The sequence below is a fragment of the Schistocerca gregaria genome, chromosome X (assembly GCF_023897955.1).
Source record: "Schistocerca gregaria isolate iqSchGreg1 chromosome X, iqSchGreg1.2, whole genome shotgun sequence".
Lineage (NCBI taxonomy): Eukaryota > Metazoa > Arthropoda > Insecta > Orthoptera > Acrididae > Schistocerca > Schistocerca gregaria.
In genome coordinates this window covers 871,004,762-871,023,462 of record NC_064931.1, presented here as the reverse complement: position 1 = coordinate 871,023,462, position 18,701 = coordinate 871,004,762, and the positions used below count along the sequence as shown (strand labels likewise).

The following is an 18,701-nucleotide window of genomic DNA, read 5'->3' as shown; positions in this document are numbered from 1 at the left end:
TTAAGTCCCATAGTGCTCAGAGCCATTTGAACCATTTGATAGAAACGACGGTTAAGAAGAAACGTGTGTCTTTATGCATTATGGAGCTCCAGACTGATGGAGTTTGAAGCATTTTACGTAAATCTGATCAGTTTAAATAAATAAATAAATAAATAAAATAAATCAACAATCCTGTCGATTCTGAAGTTTGTTCTAGTGTCTGGAGTTAGTACCAAGAAGGTACTGGCAAGAGAGAAATGACTGTAGAACATAAACTCGTGCACTCCTAAAGCTATGCGGTTCTTCACTTGAACATGCTATAATGCAAACGCCGGGTGGTTTTCAAAGTATTAGTCATGTGGAGTGCAACGCTCTTAATACTCTAATGCAGAAACATATATGTCTAATAATCAAAATATCCACGGGTGTACTGCCGGTCTATAGTGTCCAACGGGCACAATATTTCGGCGATCAAACATGTCGCCATCATCAGGTGAACTGACGGACTGAGCTCCTGTGAACGTGCCGGCACGGAGATCCGTACGCTATGGCTGCTCAGGGGGAACTGGTTTCGGTCGCGGCGGCGGCCGATTTAAATACCCTCCGCCCGCGGCGCGCTCCCTCCGCCGTCCGCGTCCCGCGCCACGGTAGCGCGGTGGAACAGATTGCGACGGCGTCTGAGATGACGTCGGTGTTATGGCTCTGTCCGCCGTCGTCGTCACAACTATGCGTTTGCTAGAGCGCGCCACGGGCGGAGGGTATTTAAATCGGCCGCCGCCGCGACCGAAACCGACACGCACGCGGACTTGCGCTGTGGATGCCGAAGCGAGCGGACGCTCTTAGCTGACGCTACCGAGGCTATTCCTTTGTTTGGCGGTTGTGTTGCAATCGGCTGCGCGGGTTCACGCATTTGGCTTCTCGCCTTGCGTGTTCTCGTTCACCGGTGTTTCCTTTTTCCTTCTAGGTTCGGATCAGCCTGCTAGGGACTCAGGTGGCAAAATCCACGTGGCGTGACCCCACAATCTGAAAAGCAAAATCTGTCGTCTGTTCTAAAAAAAAGCAAGGTTGTCGTGTTGGGGTCGCGACATGGAGGAGGAGCTGCAGCGAGATGATCGCTCCGGCGAGACGCAGGGCGCGGCGGATGGCCGTCCAAGGGAGGTCTCCCTAACGGCGGCAGCATCTGACCCGCTATCACCGACGAGGACGACGAGCGAGAGTGCTGCACGTGGCCGCCGTGGTGGCGCGGAAATTTCCGCGAACGCACGTGGCCGCTCCCGCACACTCTCAGGACCGCGACGACGGCCAGAGCCGCCGGTTCCCCTAACAAAGGAGGAATTTGCCGCCGCCATCGCGCGCCTGACTGCAGAGGAGAGCTTCAGATGTATGCAACGGCTGGCCACGGGGACAGAAGAGGTCAGGGTGGGGGCACTATTGAAACTCCGGTCTTTGGTGCCCGCGGACATGCGCGCACATGTAACCGCCACGACAGCTGCCGTGCCAGCAGTCACGCCGGCCACAGAGCCCGCCACGCCATCGCCAGCGTGCAGTCTGGCAGAACCGGACAAGCCTGCAGAGGTAGAGCAAACCTCACGGAAGCGCCCAGCCGCGGCCGTAGAGGACACTCCCTCCCCCCAGGCAAGTTCCGGTCGCGCCAGGCGGAAGAAGAGGGCGCGCCGTAGGACGACCACGTCACCGAGGCAACCCGATGGAGAAGGCTTCATCGCGCCTCCCCGGCGCCATACAGCGAGAGCCAGGGCGTTCGAACTGGTGACGCCAGAAGCGGTCCAGGCTGCAAACCGGTTCGCGGGCCTGCCGGAAGTAGCCGAGACCGACGGGGACGGGACACAGCCGACCACGGCGACGAAACCGTCCCGCCGCCCGCCGCATATCTCTATTCAGTTTCCCGGCAGCTATACCGAGCTGAGGGACAAGCTGTACGCTGTCGCAAAACCGCGAAAGATGATCGCGGGCAACGACACGTACAAGGTTCGACCAGACTGCATGGAGGACCACGCGAAACTCATGCAGCTCTGCGAATCGGAGAAGTGGCACTGCTTTACGCAGAGCACCGATCAGCTGAAGCAGCTGAAGGCAGTTATTCGCCATCTGCCTATGAAGATGGAACCGGAGTTCCTACAGCGGCAGCTGGAAGAGATCGGCTTCCAGACCCGCCACATCGGCTTGATGAAGTCACCCAGGACCCACAGGGACATGCCCTTGTTCCTAGTGGTTCTGGTTGACAACGTTGACAACCGGAAAATTTTTCAGGTTGACAGCATTGCCGACTTCGACGTAAAAGTCGAACCACTCCGGGCGAAAGGCAGGCGAGCCCAGTGCTTCAACTGCCAACGCATGGACCATGTGTCCAAATTTTGCAGGATGCCGGAGCGCTGCTGCAAATGCGGAGGGCAACACTAGTCGCGGGACTGCCCCAAGAAGAAGGAAGACCAGCCGACGTGCTGCAATTGCGGCGGGGACCACGTCGCGTGCTACCGAGGGTGCGTCGCCTTCAAGCGAGGGAAGCGCGCCAGCCGCGTAAACCCGGGTCGCAGCTTTGCGGATGCAGCTGAGGGGAAGCCGGCCGCCCCCTCCGAGCGGCCTGGGCCGCTCGCGGGGGAGGCCGCACCGGCACCGCAGCCGTCGCAGCTGCCCTCGCCGGCGGCGCCGCCTGCGGTCGGGGGTGTCGGCTTGCCGGCGCCCGCGGCTGCTAGGATGGTTGCCGCCCGCGCAGGGCGTTCTCAGCACGCCGCTCCGCTGCCGACTACGGGAAACGTCGCGATGGAGTCGAACCTTCCCGAAACAGTGAAGGATGACTCCACCGAGCTGGCCGCGCTTCTGCAGTCGCTCAACCAGCTGATGACTCAGCTACCGGTGCTCGTGGGAGCAGTGACGGCGGCCCTCCAGGCCACCGCCGGGAGAAGCCAGCCCTAATATGGATAACGACCATATTTATGGGTTAACCATCTGCACGTTTAACGCTCGGGGTCTCCACACCCAGCAGGGCGAGTTTCGCCAATTCCTACGGGACGAGGCGGTCGACATCTGCCTTGTGCAGGAGACCTTCCTCAAACCCGGGGTCGACGTGCGAGCAGCAAACTTTTGCTGCTACCGAGATGACAGAGCCACCCATGGGGGCGGCACTGCCATCTACGTGAAGAAGTCACTGCGCCACCACCGAGTTCAACTGCCGGCGCTCAACGCGCTAGAAGCCACGGGAGTGGCCGTCAACACCACCGCCGGAAAGATTCTTTTCGTGTCGGTCTATCGGCAGCCTAGCAGACCGCTAGACGAAGCCGACTTCGACGTCCTGCTGTCGCTGGAGGGGCGAGTTTTCATTGCCGGGGATTTCAATGCGAAACACACCGAATGGAACTCGCGAACTGTTAGCCGCAGCGGGCGCCGCCTCTCCCGCGTTGTTCACCGCAACGGCGCGATCACCGTGGGGCCGTTTGACCCCACGATCTTCCCTGCACGGGGACAGCCCGACGTGCTCGACATTGCCCTTCTGAAGGGCATCGGGCACTTCGCGACCGCTGAGACGCGGAACGCTCTCTCCTCCGACCACGTACCGGTCATCTTTGGCCTCGACGTGGCCGGAACTTCTCTTCCAGACAGCCGTCCGAGCTATCGCAGGCTCGACGCCGAGCGCTTTCGGATGAAAGCGCTCGAACTGCTCGAGGACGCGCCAAACCCCACCGTGGTAGGGGCAGACGCCGCCCTAGCATTCTTCACCCGAAGAATACTCCGAGCAGCTGAGGAAGCCACGCCGAGACGTCGCCAGGGAACACGAGACTTCTCGCGACTGCTACCGCGCCCTATATTGGACGCGATCACCGAGAAGAACCGACTGTTTCGTGAATGGCAGCTCACTCGCCTACCAGACACGAAGCGCCGATTAAACCGCATGAGACGGGAAATCAAGGCAGCAGTCGAGCATCACCGGAACCAGGAATGGGAAGACCTTGTGTCTACCCTCAATCCTGAGGATGGCAGTGCATGGAGAGTGGTAAAGTCCTTCCTACGCCGGCGACAGCGAATACCGCCTTTACATGTCGGGAACGACTTCGCCAGCGACCCCGACGCGAAAGCCAGCGTCCTGGCTGACGCCTTTGCAGCCAACTTTACACCGGTGGCCGACGTCATCGACGACGACCATATGCGGCGAGTCCACGAGCAACTGCCAACCTTCCGCGGCGCAAGGGAGGAAGGCGACGTTATAGAGCCGATAACGGAGGAGGAAGTTGCGGTGCAACTTCGCTCGCTGAACCCCAAGAAGGCCGGAGGCAGCGACGGCGTCACAAACCTCCTGCTGAAGAACCTTCCACCGGGCGTACACCGGCAACTTGCCGATGTTTTCAACGAGATTCTCCGATCGGGTGACTACCCCTCTGCGTGGAAACACGCGGAGGTCGTGGCCATCCTGAAATCTGGCAAGGACCCACGCCAGGCATCGAGCTACCGACCCATCAGCCTACTCCCGTCCCTCTCGAAAGTTTTCGAGAGGCTGTACGCGAGAAGACTGATGCGACACGTCACCCAGGAGGGCATCATCCCGGACGAGCAGTTCGGATTCCGAGAAGAGCATGCCACTTCCCACCAGCTGTTGCGGGTGGTAGAACCGGCCATGAGGGCACTGGAGACAAGGGAATTCCTTGGCGCAGTGTTCCTCGACGTCTCCCGAGCGTTTGACTCGGTGTGGCACGACGGTCTCGAGTTCAAACTCTTTGAGCAAGGGATACCGACGTCTCACATGACGTTGCTGCGGTCGTACCTGTCCGAACGAACCTTCCACGTGAGGGCTGACGACGGTACGTCCACAGACCGGCAGATACGTGCAGGAGTGCCGCAGGGGTCGGTTCTCGGCCCCTCGCTGTACTCCCTGTACACTGCAGACGCGCCGAAAGTGGCAGGAGTCGAACTGGCGCTGTATGCTGATGATACAGCCCTGTTCACGCGCAGCATGAATGCCCAGGTGCTGAGAAACCGCCTCCAACGCGGGTGTGACGCCTTGGGCTCATGGGCAACAAAGTGGCGGTTGAAATTCAACGCCACAAAGAGCCAGGCAGTCGTCTTCACTCGAAGACTTCTGCCGCCAGGGCTTACGCCGCTCGAAATCCTGGGAGAACCCATCCCATGGAGTGGGACGGCAAAATACCTAGGGGTTACCCTAGACCGCAGGCTCACCTGGAAGCATCACATCCGTGATGTGAAAGGGAGAGCAGTTGGACGCCTCCGCGCCCTGTATCCACTGCTAAACCCGCAGTCAACTTTGCCACCGCAACACGGCATCACGCTTTACCTAACATTGGTTCGCCCACTGTTAGAGTATGCGGCCGTGGTCTGGGGGAAAGCCGCAGATGCTCACATTGTGACTCTGCAACGGATACAGAACCGCGCCCTGAAGACTGCTATGCATCTTCCAAGGCGCTTTTCGACGCGCCAACTCCACGAGGACACCGGAATCCTGCCTCTTCGAGAAAGATTCCGCGCCATCGCCAGGAAATTCTACGAGAGGACGGAACACTCCCGAAACCGGCTCATCCGTGGACTGGGCCAACAACCACATCACAGGCCAAGCACGCGCTGGCCTGACCTGCTGAGGGATTAAGTTTTACTAATCCCCCAGCAGAGTGTGTTACTTTTTCTCTTACAGGTCACACCAGCATGGAAAAATCGACAAGTGTGTTAATATATTTTTCTTTTCTCTTCCACAGGAACCGCAGGAATGACAAATCTGTCTAGACTGCACCATTCTCGAGCCAAGGATCGGCTCGTCTTTACAGCGTCAGCGTCAGACCGAAACCGAGAGCGGCCTGAGCTGGCGAGGCGTGCGCATCGCTGCCGTTGCGCGCTACGCTAACTCGGCCGTTGAGAGCTCGTGAAGAGGTTTCTGTGCTGTGGGAGCCGCGCAGAGCAAATTGTCGTGCGTTGTTTTGACAACGCGTGCAGATTGTCGTGTTTCGCGCCTCACAGCATGGGAAAGAAGGGTGCGCAGAGGAAACCTGCCGCTACGAAGGGTCCTTCGGTTGCGCAACTCACTGAGTCTGCCGACCATGCAAGGAACTCCCGAGAAGACGAGTCGCGGCCTGTCCCCCCTTTATACATCAAGTGTAAAGGTGGGTGGACAGCGCTGTTCGACACCATGACGAACTGCGCACGGAACGAAGTGGTCTACGAGTCTGTCGATACAGACTCGCTGATCTGCGTTCGAGCCGCAAACGTGGCCGACCACAGGGCGATCAAGGTCGCAGTGGCCGACCACATCGTCGACGCGCCGCCGGCGCGTGAGAAGGCACCTTCCGCAGGAAGGATGAAGACGACCGAGGCACTCCTCAGGGGGCTACCTTGGTGCTGTGACGAGGCAGCGGTCCGGGAAGGGCTCCTGCGAGCCGGGTTTGGTGGTGTAACCGCAAGGCTGCACAACCGGACCAACAAGAAGAGGGCGCCGCTCTATGCCGTTACCGTGCATACGGTCGACGGCGGGAGCGACATCTTCGACTTGCGGAAGCTGCTGGGCTTCCCGGTGACGTCAGAGGCTCTCCCGACCGCCATGGACCCCCTGCCCCAGTGCTTCAGGTGCCAGGGCGAGGGCCATGTTGCGAAGTATTGCCGCAACGCGGTGCGGTGCGTCAAGTGCTCAGGGGAGCACGACAGCCGCGCCTGCGACCGCGGCAGCAACGTTCTGCCGACCTGTGTCCGGTGTGGCGGCCCGCACGTCGCCAGCTGGCGCGGCTGTGCTGCTTTTGCAAGCCGCAGCCGTGTCGGGGGCGGCGAGGCGGCCGCGGCCGCACCGACACAGCGGAAGATGCGAAGACGACGTCAGAAACGGCGTAGGGCGCAGAACAGCCCGGCGCAGCAGAGGGACGGCGCAGCAGCAGCTCCACCTGCCAGGAGCAAGGAAGACCGCTTGGAAACGGGCGGCCAGGACGCAGCCCGCGCTCCCGAGAAGATACGTGACCTCGAACTCGGCAACGCCGTGAAGGAGGCCACTGCAGCCCTCAGAGCCGTCATTGCGACAGAGAGGGCTGCCTTCGCAGCCGCCGTGGCTGCAGAGAAAGAAGAGGCCTTGAGGCAGCTGCGAGCAGTCTTCGCCCGAGGCCCCGGCGCAGTAGTACCTGCGAACACTCCTGCGACCTCGCAGAAGGACGTCCGCGCGCCTGAGCCAGCGGCTGCCCCAGCAGCACCGCAGGTGAGAGGTGCAGAGAAGAAAACCGCCGCTCCAGCTGAACCGGTGGCAACGCCGACCGCGACGGGAGCCAGTCCCCCAAGGGATCGAGAAGCCAAAAGGGCAGCCTTTATCGCCCAGGCGCGAGCGAACGGCAAAACTTCCTCGGACGCTGAACTGACGCAGCTCTTCGAACAAACGGAGCTCTTTGAAGCTACATTGCGAAAGAGCTGCGGCGTGCAGTAGAGGAGGACGCTGAACGGTAGCCGATCGCTGTCGTTCTGCACCAGCCTGATGAAGCTGCACCAAGTCACCGACGACAAGGCGCAGCAGAGAGCCCAACAGCAACGCATGCGTTGCCGCGCCGAACTCTTATGTTACAGGGAGGAAGCCACTGCAGCCGGCCCAGGGGACTACAAGCGAGCCCAGCCGCAGCACTCGGACTGACCCAGCTAACGGACACGCAGCACATGGGTAACGATGCACGATACCTCACGCTAACCGACCTCACCTTGCATGCTCTATCGCAGCTAGCAAGCCGCTACTGCCCTTACTACCCGTCCTACTGTCGCAGAGGTTTTTTTTCCCTTGGCTCTGGCCTTGGCACTTTTTTTCCCTCTGCCCTTACAACCGCTACCCTTCAATCGCTTTCGACCACTTCTATCTCCTGATGGACCATGTAAATGAGTAATCTTACCCAGACGCATGGACAACATCACAGCCTGCATCCTGTGACGCCTGATTCAAAACTAACATGCTTACGGAGGTGACAGTAGAACTTTTGGTTTGGTCACCACGTTGATGCGGGCGTGGAGGGGCCCCATCCTATATATAATGCGACCGAAACCAGATCCCCCTGAGCAGCCATAGCGTACGGATCTCCGTGCCGGCACGTTCACAGGAGCTCAGTCCGTCAGTTCACCTGATGATGGCGACATGTTTGATCGCCGAAATATTGTGCCCGTTGGACACTATAGACCGGCAGTACACCCGTGGATATTTTGATTATCAAATACGCCGGGAGAAACTCAAGAATCACATATATGTCTAATATCTGACATACATCCACCCTGCAAGTTTACTTTCCCACTCACTGCAATGACAAACGTAAAGATGATAAAACTACTTCCTTCTACACCAAAGAAGAAAAACGAAGAGTCATTGTGATTCATACACGGTATAGCTTGCTGTAGGCGTACGGTGCAAACTGTTCAGATCCGATCATTGATCAGAAATTATACTATGCTCGTATCACTCATATACACTGAAGAGCCAAAGGAACTGGTACAGGCATGCGTATTCAATTACAGAGATATCTAAACAGGCAGAATACGGCGCTGTGGTCGGTGCAGTTGTTAGTCCTGATATTGCTACTACAGTGACAGATTATCAAGATTAAAGTGACTTTGAACGTGGTACTCTAGCATACGCACAAACGATGGGTCACAGCATCTCCGAGATAGTGATGAAGTGGGGATTTTCTGTAGAGCGTACCGTGAGCGTACCGTACCGTACCGTGAATATTAGGAATGCGGTAAAACATGAAATCTCCGACATCACTGCGGTCAGAAGAAGATCGTGCAAGAATGGGACCAACAACGACTGAAGAGAATCGTTCAGCATAACAGAAGTACAACTCTTCCGCAAAATGCTGCAGATTTCAATGCTGGACGATCAACAAGCGTCAGCGTGCGAGCCATTCAATGAAACGTCATCAATATGGGCTTTCAGAGCTGAAGCCCACTTGTCCACCTTTGATGACTACACGAAAAGAAGCTTTAGACCTCGCCTGTGCCTGTCAACACTTGAACGCCGGAAATGCATATCCTGCTATTTCCATCTATTGTACTATATATATATATATATATATATATATATATATATATATATGCTTTTATGTCAACGATGTATAATTGGTTTGTTTCGTAAATATTATTTGTATTTTTACGCTGGGTCTTGCCTAGGGAAAACTATGCTATAGAACGATTACATCGATAGGTGGAGTATCAAAGTGTTTAGGATCTTTGGTAGTGTTAAGTCTGCCGCATGGAGCGCGGGCAGAGGGAGTCTGGCTGGAGTAGGGCGGTGGAGCAGGTGTGTTGTGTGACGCTCCCCCGAGTTGCCGTGCCTTCCGGGTTTGGCAGCATGTAATAGCGCTCGACTAGCAGTGATAGTTTCTGACACGGTGTCCCGGCCGGGAAGCATTAGCACATCAAGAGCCCGTTTCGCCTGGTGACCGTGTCGAGAAGAAGGCGCGCCAACATCCAGCTTCTGTAACAGCGACGGCCGACATTGAGTGACTGTCGCCACCTCCCCGATCGACGATTTCAAACCTTCAATCAACCAACCAGGAAGACTGGAAGCACGTAAAGTTTTAGAACTGTATGGCAGAACGCAGCTTTTAAAATTGTCCCATTTGCCTCACAAAATTACAGCAACTTAGCATGAACCTTTGTTGCTCATTGTCCCGGTGGCATTACCAAGCAGGGTCCCTTCCTTTTCCAGAATGAACCCGAGTGTCGTTGAAACTCAAACGCCAGCATTAGAGTAATATCATTCGATTTGACTGCTTTAATTTCAAAGTTTAGTTAAGGTATTCATAGCTGGCTACAATATTTAGATTGCACAAGCACAAATTAAGAGTGCGAGTTTTGTTACCATATTTTAGCTTACCTATGACTGCAGCTCAGCTTGGTACGTACTAAATTTTACTATTGTTAATTGTTCAAAATCATTTAATTCAAGTTCAAAGCTTCTTTTCGTGTAGTCAAGTAGCTTTTGAAATGATAGTTGAGGTAGCCCAAGACTAACCTTGTTTTATTGGATTTCGTACTGCTTCAGAAACAAAGCTCACTATTAATTTCAGTCACTAAATTAACTTCCAATTTTCCGGTTTTATTAGTTCTTTTTCTAAATTAAGTAGGAATGTAGCGAAATTTATTAGTTCTGACAAACATCCATTTTTCACACAACACGTGTCAACCTTCAGTTGCCACGCATTTAGTGCTAATTATTTGTGCAATAACCTTTCTTTGTCAGTTATTATAGTAGTTGTCCGTAGGACTGGAAACCGTAATTTTCCCCAAATCTCAAACATCTAATTAACGCCAGTTAATTGTTAACGTAACGACCGCACATTTACTTTCTTTATTAACTTTAGTCTTTTTCAAAATTAATTTACACCATTCGATTTGCATTTTTCCTTTCATTTAGATGTAACCCTTTCCTCCCTCTTTGCCGACAAATTTACTTCGGTGACGATTGCTTTTCGCAAATTTCCATTAGGTGCACGATGACTGGAAACATGTTGCCTGGTGGGACGAGTCTTGCTTGAAATTGTATCGAGCTGAACGACGTGTATGAAGACAAGAATACAACCTCATGAATTCATGCACCCTGCATGTCAGCAGGAGACTATTCAAGTTGGTGGAGGCTCTGTAATGGTGTGGGGCATGTGTAATTAGAGGGATATGAGATCTCGATATGTCTAGATACTACTCTGCCAGATGGCACATACGTAAGCATCCTGTCTGATCACCTCCAGCCATTCACGTCCATTGTGCATTCGGACAGGCGTGGCCAATTCCAGTAGGACAATGCAACACCCCACAAGCCCAGAATTGCTACAGGGTTGCCTCAGGAACACTCTACTGTGATTAAACACTTCTGCTGCCCACCGAACTCCCGAGATATGAACATTATTGAGCATATCTGGGATGCCTTGCAACTTGCTGTTCGGAAGAGATATCCACCCTCCCGTATTCCGTCCGTCTGGAGCTCCATCATGCATAATGACAGACGTTTTTTTCTTAACCGTCTGTTCTATCATCATAATACTCTCATATCTACCACACACCGATAAGGGATGCTAACCTTCTGGACATGTGCGCCTCTGGAGAGATGTTGTGCACTTGGATGAGCGCTGTGAGTAAGATCAGTCTTCGCTGAACAGCAGGTACCGACTCAGCTTACCCTGTTCCTACGTGGGACATGGAATGTAGGGGATATAGTAGCCTCCTACTTCTGGTCAGCTGCAAATTAAATTGGTCACAGGGAGGGTTGGTCAAAGACAATGTGGGAAGAAATTTCAATCTCCTACTTTATCGTAAAAATGCGAGATTCTCTGTGACTCCCATCCACATAGAGAAAGATGGACAATCGTAATCGTAAATTACGCATTATGATTGAAGTGCTAGAAGTATGTAGGAAACCTAACTGCCTTAGTATCGGACGCTGTCTGGTATACTTTAGTATGTGTCATCAGGAATTAGAGTGAATGGACATATTGCACAGTCATCTACCTACAGCTGCAGTCTAGTATTGGTACTCACAAAGTAGGGAAGAGGTGGTTTAGTGATGACACAGAGAATGGGAAGTATGTTGCTGTGTCATCGGTCGGCATTGAAATTACAGAAAAACTGCTAAAATTCGTCGCACTGTGAATGGCAGTGCTTATTACAGTCCATTGTCCAATATCGACAGAGCGTTTCCGATCCTATCCGTCCACTGGTACACTGTTCATTAGCACACAATGATTGACTGCTATTACTTGCTTGAGACTGTGGGCTTTCAAATAAAAATGTGGCCTTCAACTACGTACCCTCAGAGTTGAGGCCGGCCGCGGTGGTCTAGCGGTTCTAGGCGCTCAGTCCGAAACCGCGCGACTGCTACGGTCGCAGGTTCGAATCCTGCCTCGGGCACGGATGTGTGTGGTGTCCTTAGGTTAGTTAGGTTTAAGTAGTTCTGAGTTCTAGGGGACTTATGACCACAGCAGTTGAGTCCCATAGTGCTCAGAGCCATTTGAACTCAGAGTTGAAATATTAAAAGTTTTGGCTGGTTTTGTTGTCTAGTGGGTGGGATACGTAGTTGCCAGATTACATACCAAATACTGGTGAGTCTACAGTATGCAATATGGATACACACACGAATCGAATGGTCGAAGGTTCGTATCACTTGGCAATTGCGAATTTTGAATCTCACATAGAACATTATAAATGAAAGATTGTCTAAACATTCATGGTGGTGTCTGGTTGTTCTATATCGTGTCTCCCTACCACTTTCGCGCAACGACGCCCTGAGCGTGTTTTTTAGGGAATTAACTAGTTTGAACCTGGGACCTGTTGCTGGTAAGGAGACGCCAGACCACACATGACATGTAGAATTCAAAGAGTTCAGTGAGACTAGCGATGATATAACCAAATACTAAATGATCTCAGCGTCAGCTACACTGCACTCCCTGTAAAAGAATCTTAATACTAACTAAATTTAGTGGAAAGGGTTCAAGGCTTTCCTATTTTTAGTTAGCTGGTAAAATAACGTCGAAAAAGCAGTTAAGTTTACCATTGGAAATTTTATTCTACTCACAAAACATCGTTTATAAATTGCACTATTGATTAAAGGAAATGTTTTAATACAGGATGGTAAAAACCAACTGCATTCAACAGAAATGTGAACGAATATTCCCTGAATGGGTTTCCATGTTCTACAATCGATCGAAGGATGACCTATGCCATATCACATCTACACTCCTGGAAATGGAAAAAGAACACATTGACACCGGTGTGTCAGACCCACCATACTTGCTCCGGACACTGCGAGTGGGCAATGATCACACGCACGGCACAGCGGACACACCAGGAACCGCGGTGTTGGCCGTCGAATGGCGCTAGCTGCGCAGCATTTGTGCATCGCCGCCGTCAGTGTCAGCCAGTTTGCCGTGGCATACGGAGCTCCATCGCAGTCTTTAACACTGGTAGCATGCCGCGACAGCGTGGACGTGAACCGTATGTGCAGTTGACGGACTTTGGGCGAGGGCGTATAGTGGGCATGCGGGAGGCCGGGTGGACGTACCGCCGAATTGCTCAACACGTGGGGCGTGAGGTCTCCACAGTACATCGATGTTGTCGCCAGTGGTCGGCGGAAGGTGCACGTGCCCATCGACCTGGGACCGGACCGCAGCGACGCACGGATGCAAGCCAAGACCGTAGGATCCTACGCAGTGCCGTAGGGGACCACACCGCCACTTCCCAGCAAATTAGGGACACTGTTGCTCCTGGGATATCGGCGAGGACCATTCGCAACCGTCTCCATGAAGCTGGGCTACGGTCCCACACACCGTTAGGCCGTCTTCCGCTCACGCCCCAACATCGTGCAGCCCGCCTCCAGTGGTGTCGCGACAGGCGTGAATGGAGGGACGAATGGAGACGTGTCGTCTTCAGCGATGAGAGTCGCTTCTGCCTTGGTGCCAATGATGGTCGTATGCGTGTTTGGCGCCGTGCAGGTGAGCGCCACAATCAGGGCTGCATACGACCGAGGCACACAGGGCCAACACCCGGCATCATGGTGTGGGGAGCGATCTCCTACACTGGCCGTACACCTCTGGTGATCGTCGAGGGGACAATGAATAGTGCACGGTACATCCAAACCGTCATCGAACCCATCGTTCTACCATTCCTAGACCGGCAAGGGAACCTGCTGTTCCAACAGGACAATGCACGTCCGCATGTATCCCGTGCCACCCAACGCGCTCTAGAAGGTGTAAGTCAACTACCCTGGCCAGCAAGATCTCCGGATCTGTCCCCCATTGAGCATGTTTGGGACTGGATGAAGCGTCGTCTCACGCGATCTGCACGTCCAGCACGAACGCTGGTCCAACTGAGACGCCAGGTGGAAATGGCATGGCAAGCCGTTCCACAGGACTACATCCAGCATCTCTACGATCGTCTCCATGGGAGAATAGCAGCCTGCATTGCTGCGAAAGGTGGATATACACTGTACTAGTGCCGACATTGTGCATGCTCTGTTGCCTGTGTCTAGGTGCCTGTGGTTCTGTCAGTGTGATCATGTGATGTTTCTGACCCCAGGAATGTGTCAATAAAGTTTCCCCTTCCTGGGACAATGAATTCACGGTGTTCTTATTTCAATTTCCAGGAGTGTGTAATCTAGGTATAATTTAAGTTTCACAAAAGAGAAAACTATCAAAATGGTCTACAGTGACCCTCAATTATCTTTAATTACTTATTTAACTTGTCGTAAATTACAGTGACTGATGTGGCTTCTCAATAACTATATAAAAGAAAAGTCATCGCGTTTCAGATCTTTTCTTCAAGTGGCAAATGTGAACACCATGAGTTTTAATTAACGATCGACACTAGTATTAAGCAAAAAGGGGGTGTAACAGATGAGACTTCTGCAGTTCTGAGTGAAGCCTTATGCGCTCAAAAATGCGGCATCGCATGCGTTCATTACCTTGTCAGTGTTTAGGCAGCGTCAGGGCGACAGCGGCCGGCGCAGCAGCCATCCAGCTCGCCGTCTCGGAACCAACTCTTCCTAACTTCTCCTTACTACAATTTACTAAAGTTAGTTTAAAAAACTATCTGGCTATGTTTTCATCTGACCAATCAGGGTCTCAATGTTAACCTTAAGCTCCACCTACAAAAATTCTGTCTATCCAATGAGAAACGTTATACTTTTCGTGGTGGGGCAATGTTTTTTAAAGTTTGCAACGTAACAGAGACGCTAAGAAGTCTCACGCTAAAACCTGCAGCTGGTGTGGTCCTTTTAGCGTTATCGTGAGATCTATACTGTTCTTCTGGAGGGCTCTATCTTTTAACATGGGCTGGAGGATTGTCCTAATGTAACAGACACGCGAAAAAGTCTCACGCTAAAACTTGCGGGTGGTAGTGGCCCTTTTTGTGTTATCGTAAGATCTATACTGCTTTTCTGGAGGGCTCTAGCTTTTAACATGGGCTGGGGGCTGTCCTTGACGTACCTGAGACGCGAAACAGTCTCACGCTAAAACGTGCGAGTTGTGTAGTCGTACAGGTAGGCTCGCGGCATGGGTGCCCAGCCCCTCCCTTATCGTAGGGACTTCTAGCTTAACACGGTTCTGCTCTCGGCTTCTGTCCTCGTTTCTCCCCTCGGAACTGCGTCTGCCTCACGGTGGGATGGTACGACATGCATTTAGGCATTCTTGTGTTAGTCTGTGGTATTCCATTTGCTCACTCGTTACTCGTATTACTTTGGTTAATTTAATGTCACGATTTATTCGGAGCTATGTGACATACTAGTAGATTTGCTTATTATGTCAGGGTTTTCATGGAAGGAGTTGGATTTGCCTGACACCTTACAATTGCATTTAAATAAAATCTGCAGGTCCAATTTTACGACTTTAAATGATGAGTACGATAGCATAAGTACTTTTAAGAATGCCGTTAATTTCTGCAAAACACTTATTAGTGTCGATGATCTAGCAGTTCAATAAAATAAAAGTTGAGTAACAGAGAAACAATAGAGTCCTACTTCACGTAATTAGTTATGAACAATAACGTAGCTCGCACGATATTCACTTCTAAACACATACTACGTCTTCACTGCAGAAGCACAAGTCGGCACAAGTGCACAAGTCGGCACTACGAAACATTTCTATCTCTTGTGACCACGCGCCAACTTCTCGACACTCTCCAAGTATTTCATGCGACCCTCCGTCGTGTCTTCCCATCAAGAACTCTCCCCGTGTCCTGTGCGATCCGATGCTCCTTCCCCACTTCCATACAGTCTCTCCATTGACTTTGGTACAGCAGTAACGAGTACTGCGATTGGCTAGAGCGCACCCGCCATGTCTCCAAGCCAATGCACACTCACAAACATATTGAAACACACACGAAATACTGGATTTACATTTAAATAACTTGAAATTAAATAAATATTCCTACGCCTGGATCATAAACACGCTCTAACACACATTATTAAATACATAAACAAATCAAATAAACATACATCTAAGGAATAGAAACAAAAGGTGAGCCATAACCTAATGTCTCTGTGCTTTCTAAAACACTGTAAATATTTAATCAATTTCGTCAAGGATAGTATATATGAGATACAAACAAAGACATAGGTGAATAAATATATTTATAAGCATGCTGCTACCGTTTTTTCGTGTAACTGTGGAGTACTTATGGCCTGACGCGATCGATAGTAATCGGCCACTTTGACCTCCCATAACTCATGTACTACTCAAGTTACATGTTTGTAATTTATACCAATTTAGGTTTACACTAATAGCTTTCTAAAGACATGTCGATCGACAAAATCGGACGAACCGTTTAGATTTTGGAAATTCGTTGCCAGGTACTTGTATAACTTATCGTCAGATACTAAACTTTCAGCTAATAAAGATATTGAAAATCTGATTACGCCATGAGAATTGTCGTGCAAATAATGGTATTGTACACGCTTCATTTTGAGGTATCACGATTCCTCTGGCTGTTATTAATTTCTTTGTGAACTGCGAAATGTCTGCCATTATGGCTGCACGAAGTCCGCCATCCCTGGCGCTCTCCGTCACCGAGGCTGGAGCGGCATCACCCGGTTGCTGAGCTCACGTCCGGGACCACGTGGTCGCTGCCTGCGCCCGCCGGCCACTGCTTCCTCACATCTTACAATATTTTCAGGGCGCGACCTCAAAAGAGCCACGAGTACCTCCTCCAAAACTCGACAATGCTCATTCCACGTTTCTGTAGCGATCAATATATCATCTACGGATATCACGAGTTTGCTCATTAGACTCTCCCCCAGGAAATGACTCGATGTTCTTACAAAAACTGCCACAGAAATTTCAAGTCCCAATGGTACTATTCTAAACCGGTAGCTTCGACCTTCAAAAAGGACAGAAGTGTACCGTCTGCTTTCCTCTGCCAATGGGATTTGCCAAAATCCCGAGGTCAGATCAACACTGGGCATTAAATTGATATTATTAAAATTCTGCAGCAGTTCCTCCATATTGCCAGGTTGGTCTAATTCCCTTACAATTACTTTATTTATTTTGTCGCATCTAATAGAAATCTGACCGAGTTATCACGTTTTTTAGCATTAACGATAAGATTGCAGTAATCGATCCTCATTGTTCGACTATACCCCAATCCAACATTTGTTTTAATCGAAATCTGACGGCATCCCGATCAGCTACAGTTGTTACACACGGTTTGCACTTTATTGGTTCGTGAGGTTTCACTTTTATAGAGTACTCGAAATCAGTAACTTTACCAGGCCAATCCGAGAATACGTCCTCATAGCGGTGCAACAACCCACACAACTCTTTTTTTCCCTTCTGATATACCCTTGACTGCATCAATCACTTCCTTAAAACTGTTATTCATATCGACTTCCTCACTCCAACCCTCAGTAACTATGGTATGAGCAAGCTGATTTTCACCTGTTAAAAGTCTTTTAAATTTTACTTGTCCTTTTTCATTTTGAAATTCAAATTTTACAATTTTCCCTACACAATTAAGAGAAGTATTCTATTTGCACAGGAAGTCAGTTCCTAAAATTACCTCCTTTACTAGACCACTCACTACAAAACGTTCTATGTCGAATTTAGTTTCTCCACATTTAAATTCTAAAAGTATTTCTTGTCTTATTGGCTTACCCATACCACCAACTGCCGTTTTAATCTAAACGCTAGTGTCTGGGAATATTACTAGCTTCCTATTTTTGATCATGTTCATAAAAATTTCCGACACTGCTGACACATTACCACCTGAATCTAGAAGTGCATCTACCATTTCTTTGTCAACTTTAATTTCAATAATTGGCTGTACATTTACCATTTCCTTTCGTTCTACGTCTCGTCCCTTCTCTTCCAATTCTAGAGTACACACATCCTGTTCTATCCATGCCTCAATCTCATGTTTATTACAAAAAATTCATAAAATATTTTCTTCACCACAAATTCATTTCTTCCCTTTTCTAAACCTCTAGCAATTTCAAACTCCTCTCGTTTTCACATATGCGGCAGCAACGACCGTAACGTTCTACTGTACCAACGCCAATCAGTCACACTAAAATCACACTCCTCCTTCATATCCCAATTCGTACGAACTTTATTATACACACTATCACCATTCACACACTCATTCATTACACATCCATAACTTACGTCATTATTCACATTGCTTTTACTTAAATCTCTCACAAATCTATGCTGCCGCCTGGTTTTATTGAAAGAGCCACCTATATAGTAGCCTTCCTCTTTAACATACTCCATATTACATATTCGTTGCCTTTCTCCAAACCTATCACTTTTTCTACTATTACCATTATCTCCAGTCCTTTTCATTGCCTGTTCAGATCGCCAAGAGGCGAACATCGGTTGTTACTCGCACTTAGCACGAATTTCCCCGTCAAATCTGCGTTCTTTACTTGGGTCCCATTCGCGGAAGTCATCACTCCCGTTCGTTCTCCGACCATTCTCCTCATTCCAGCTACTATCTCCCTGAGAATTCCTCACGATTATTATTTTAGTGATGATTATTTGGATTATCATTTTCATAACTACCACCCTGTTTGCTCTGCGGTTTGAACTTCAAAGCCCTCTCTAATTTTTCTACAAATTCTACAAATTCGTCCACGGAATCACATGGACTATGGACAAGATCCCACTGCAAATTTTCGGGTAATTGCCTTTTCAACGTGGTGATTTCCGTTAGAACCCCCTACGGGTGTTTCACATGCATAAGTTTGCCAAGTTCGCGCTTGCAAAAATCTCTCATCG

The 18,701-nt window shown here is 50.6% G+C and overlaps 1 protein-coding gene across 1 annotated transcript in view; it reads left to right on the top strand.

The window, feature by feature from the left end:
• The first annotated feature begins 1,065 nt into the window (after positions 1 to 1,065).
• LOC126298344 (uncharacterized) overlaps positions 1,066 to 18,701 on the top strand; it is a 30,486-nt gene continuing 12,850 nt past the window's right edge. The window contains exon 1 of the mRNA XM_049989639.1: positions 1,066 to 1,965. Coding sequence (XP_049845596.1) covers positions 1,066 to 1,965 — 900 coding nt within the window. The remainder of the gene's footprint in view (positions 1,966 to 18,701) is intronic.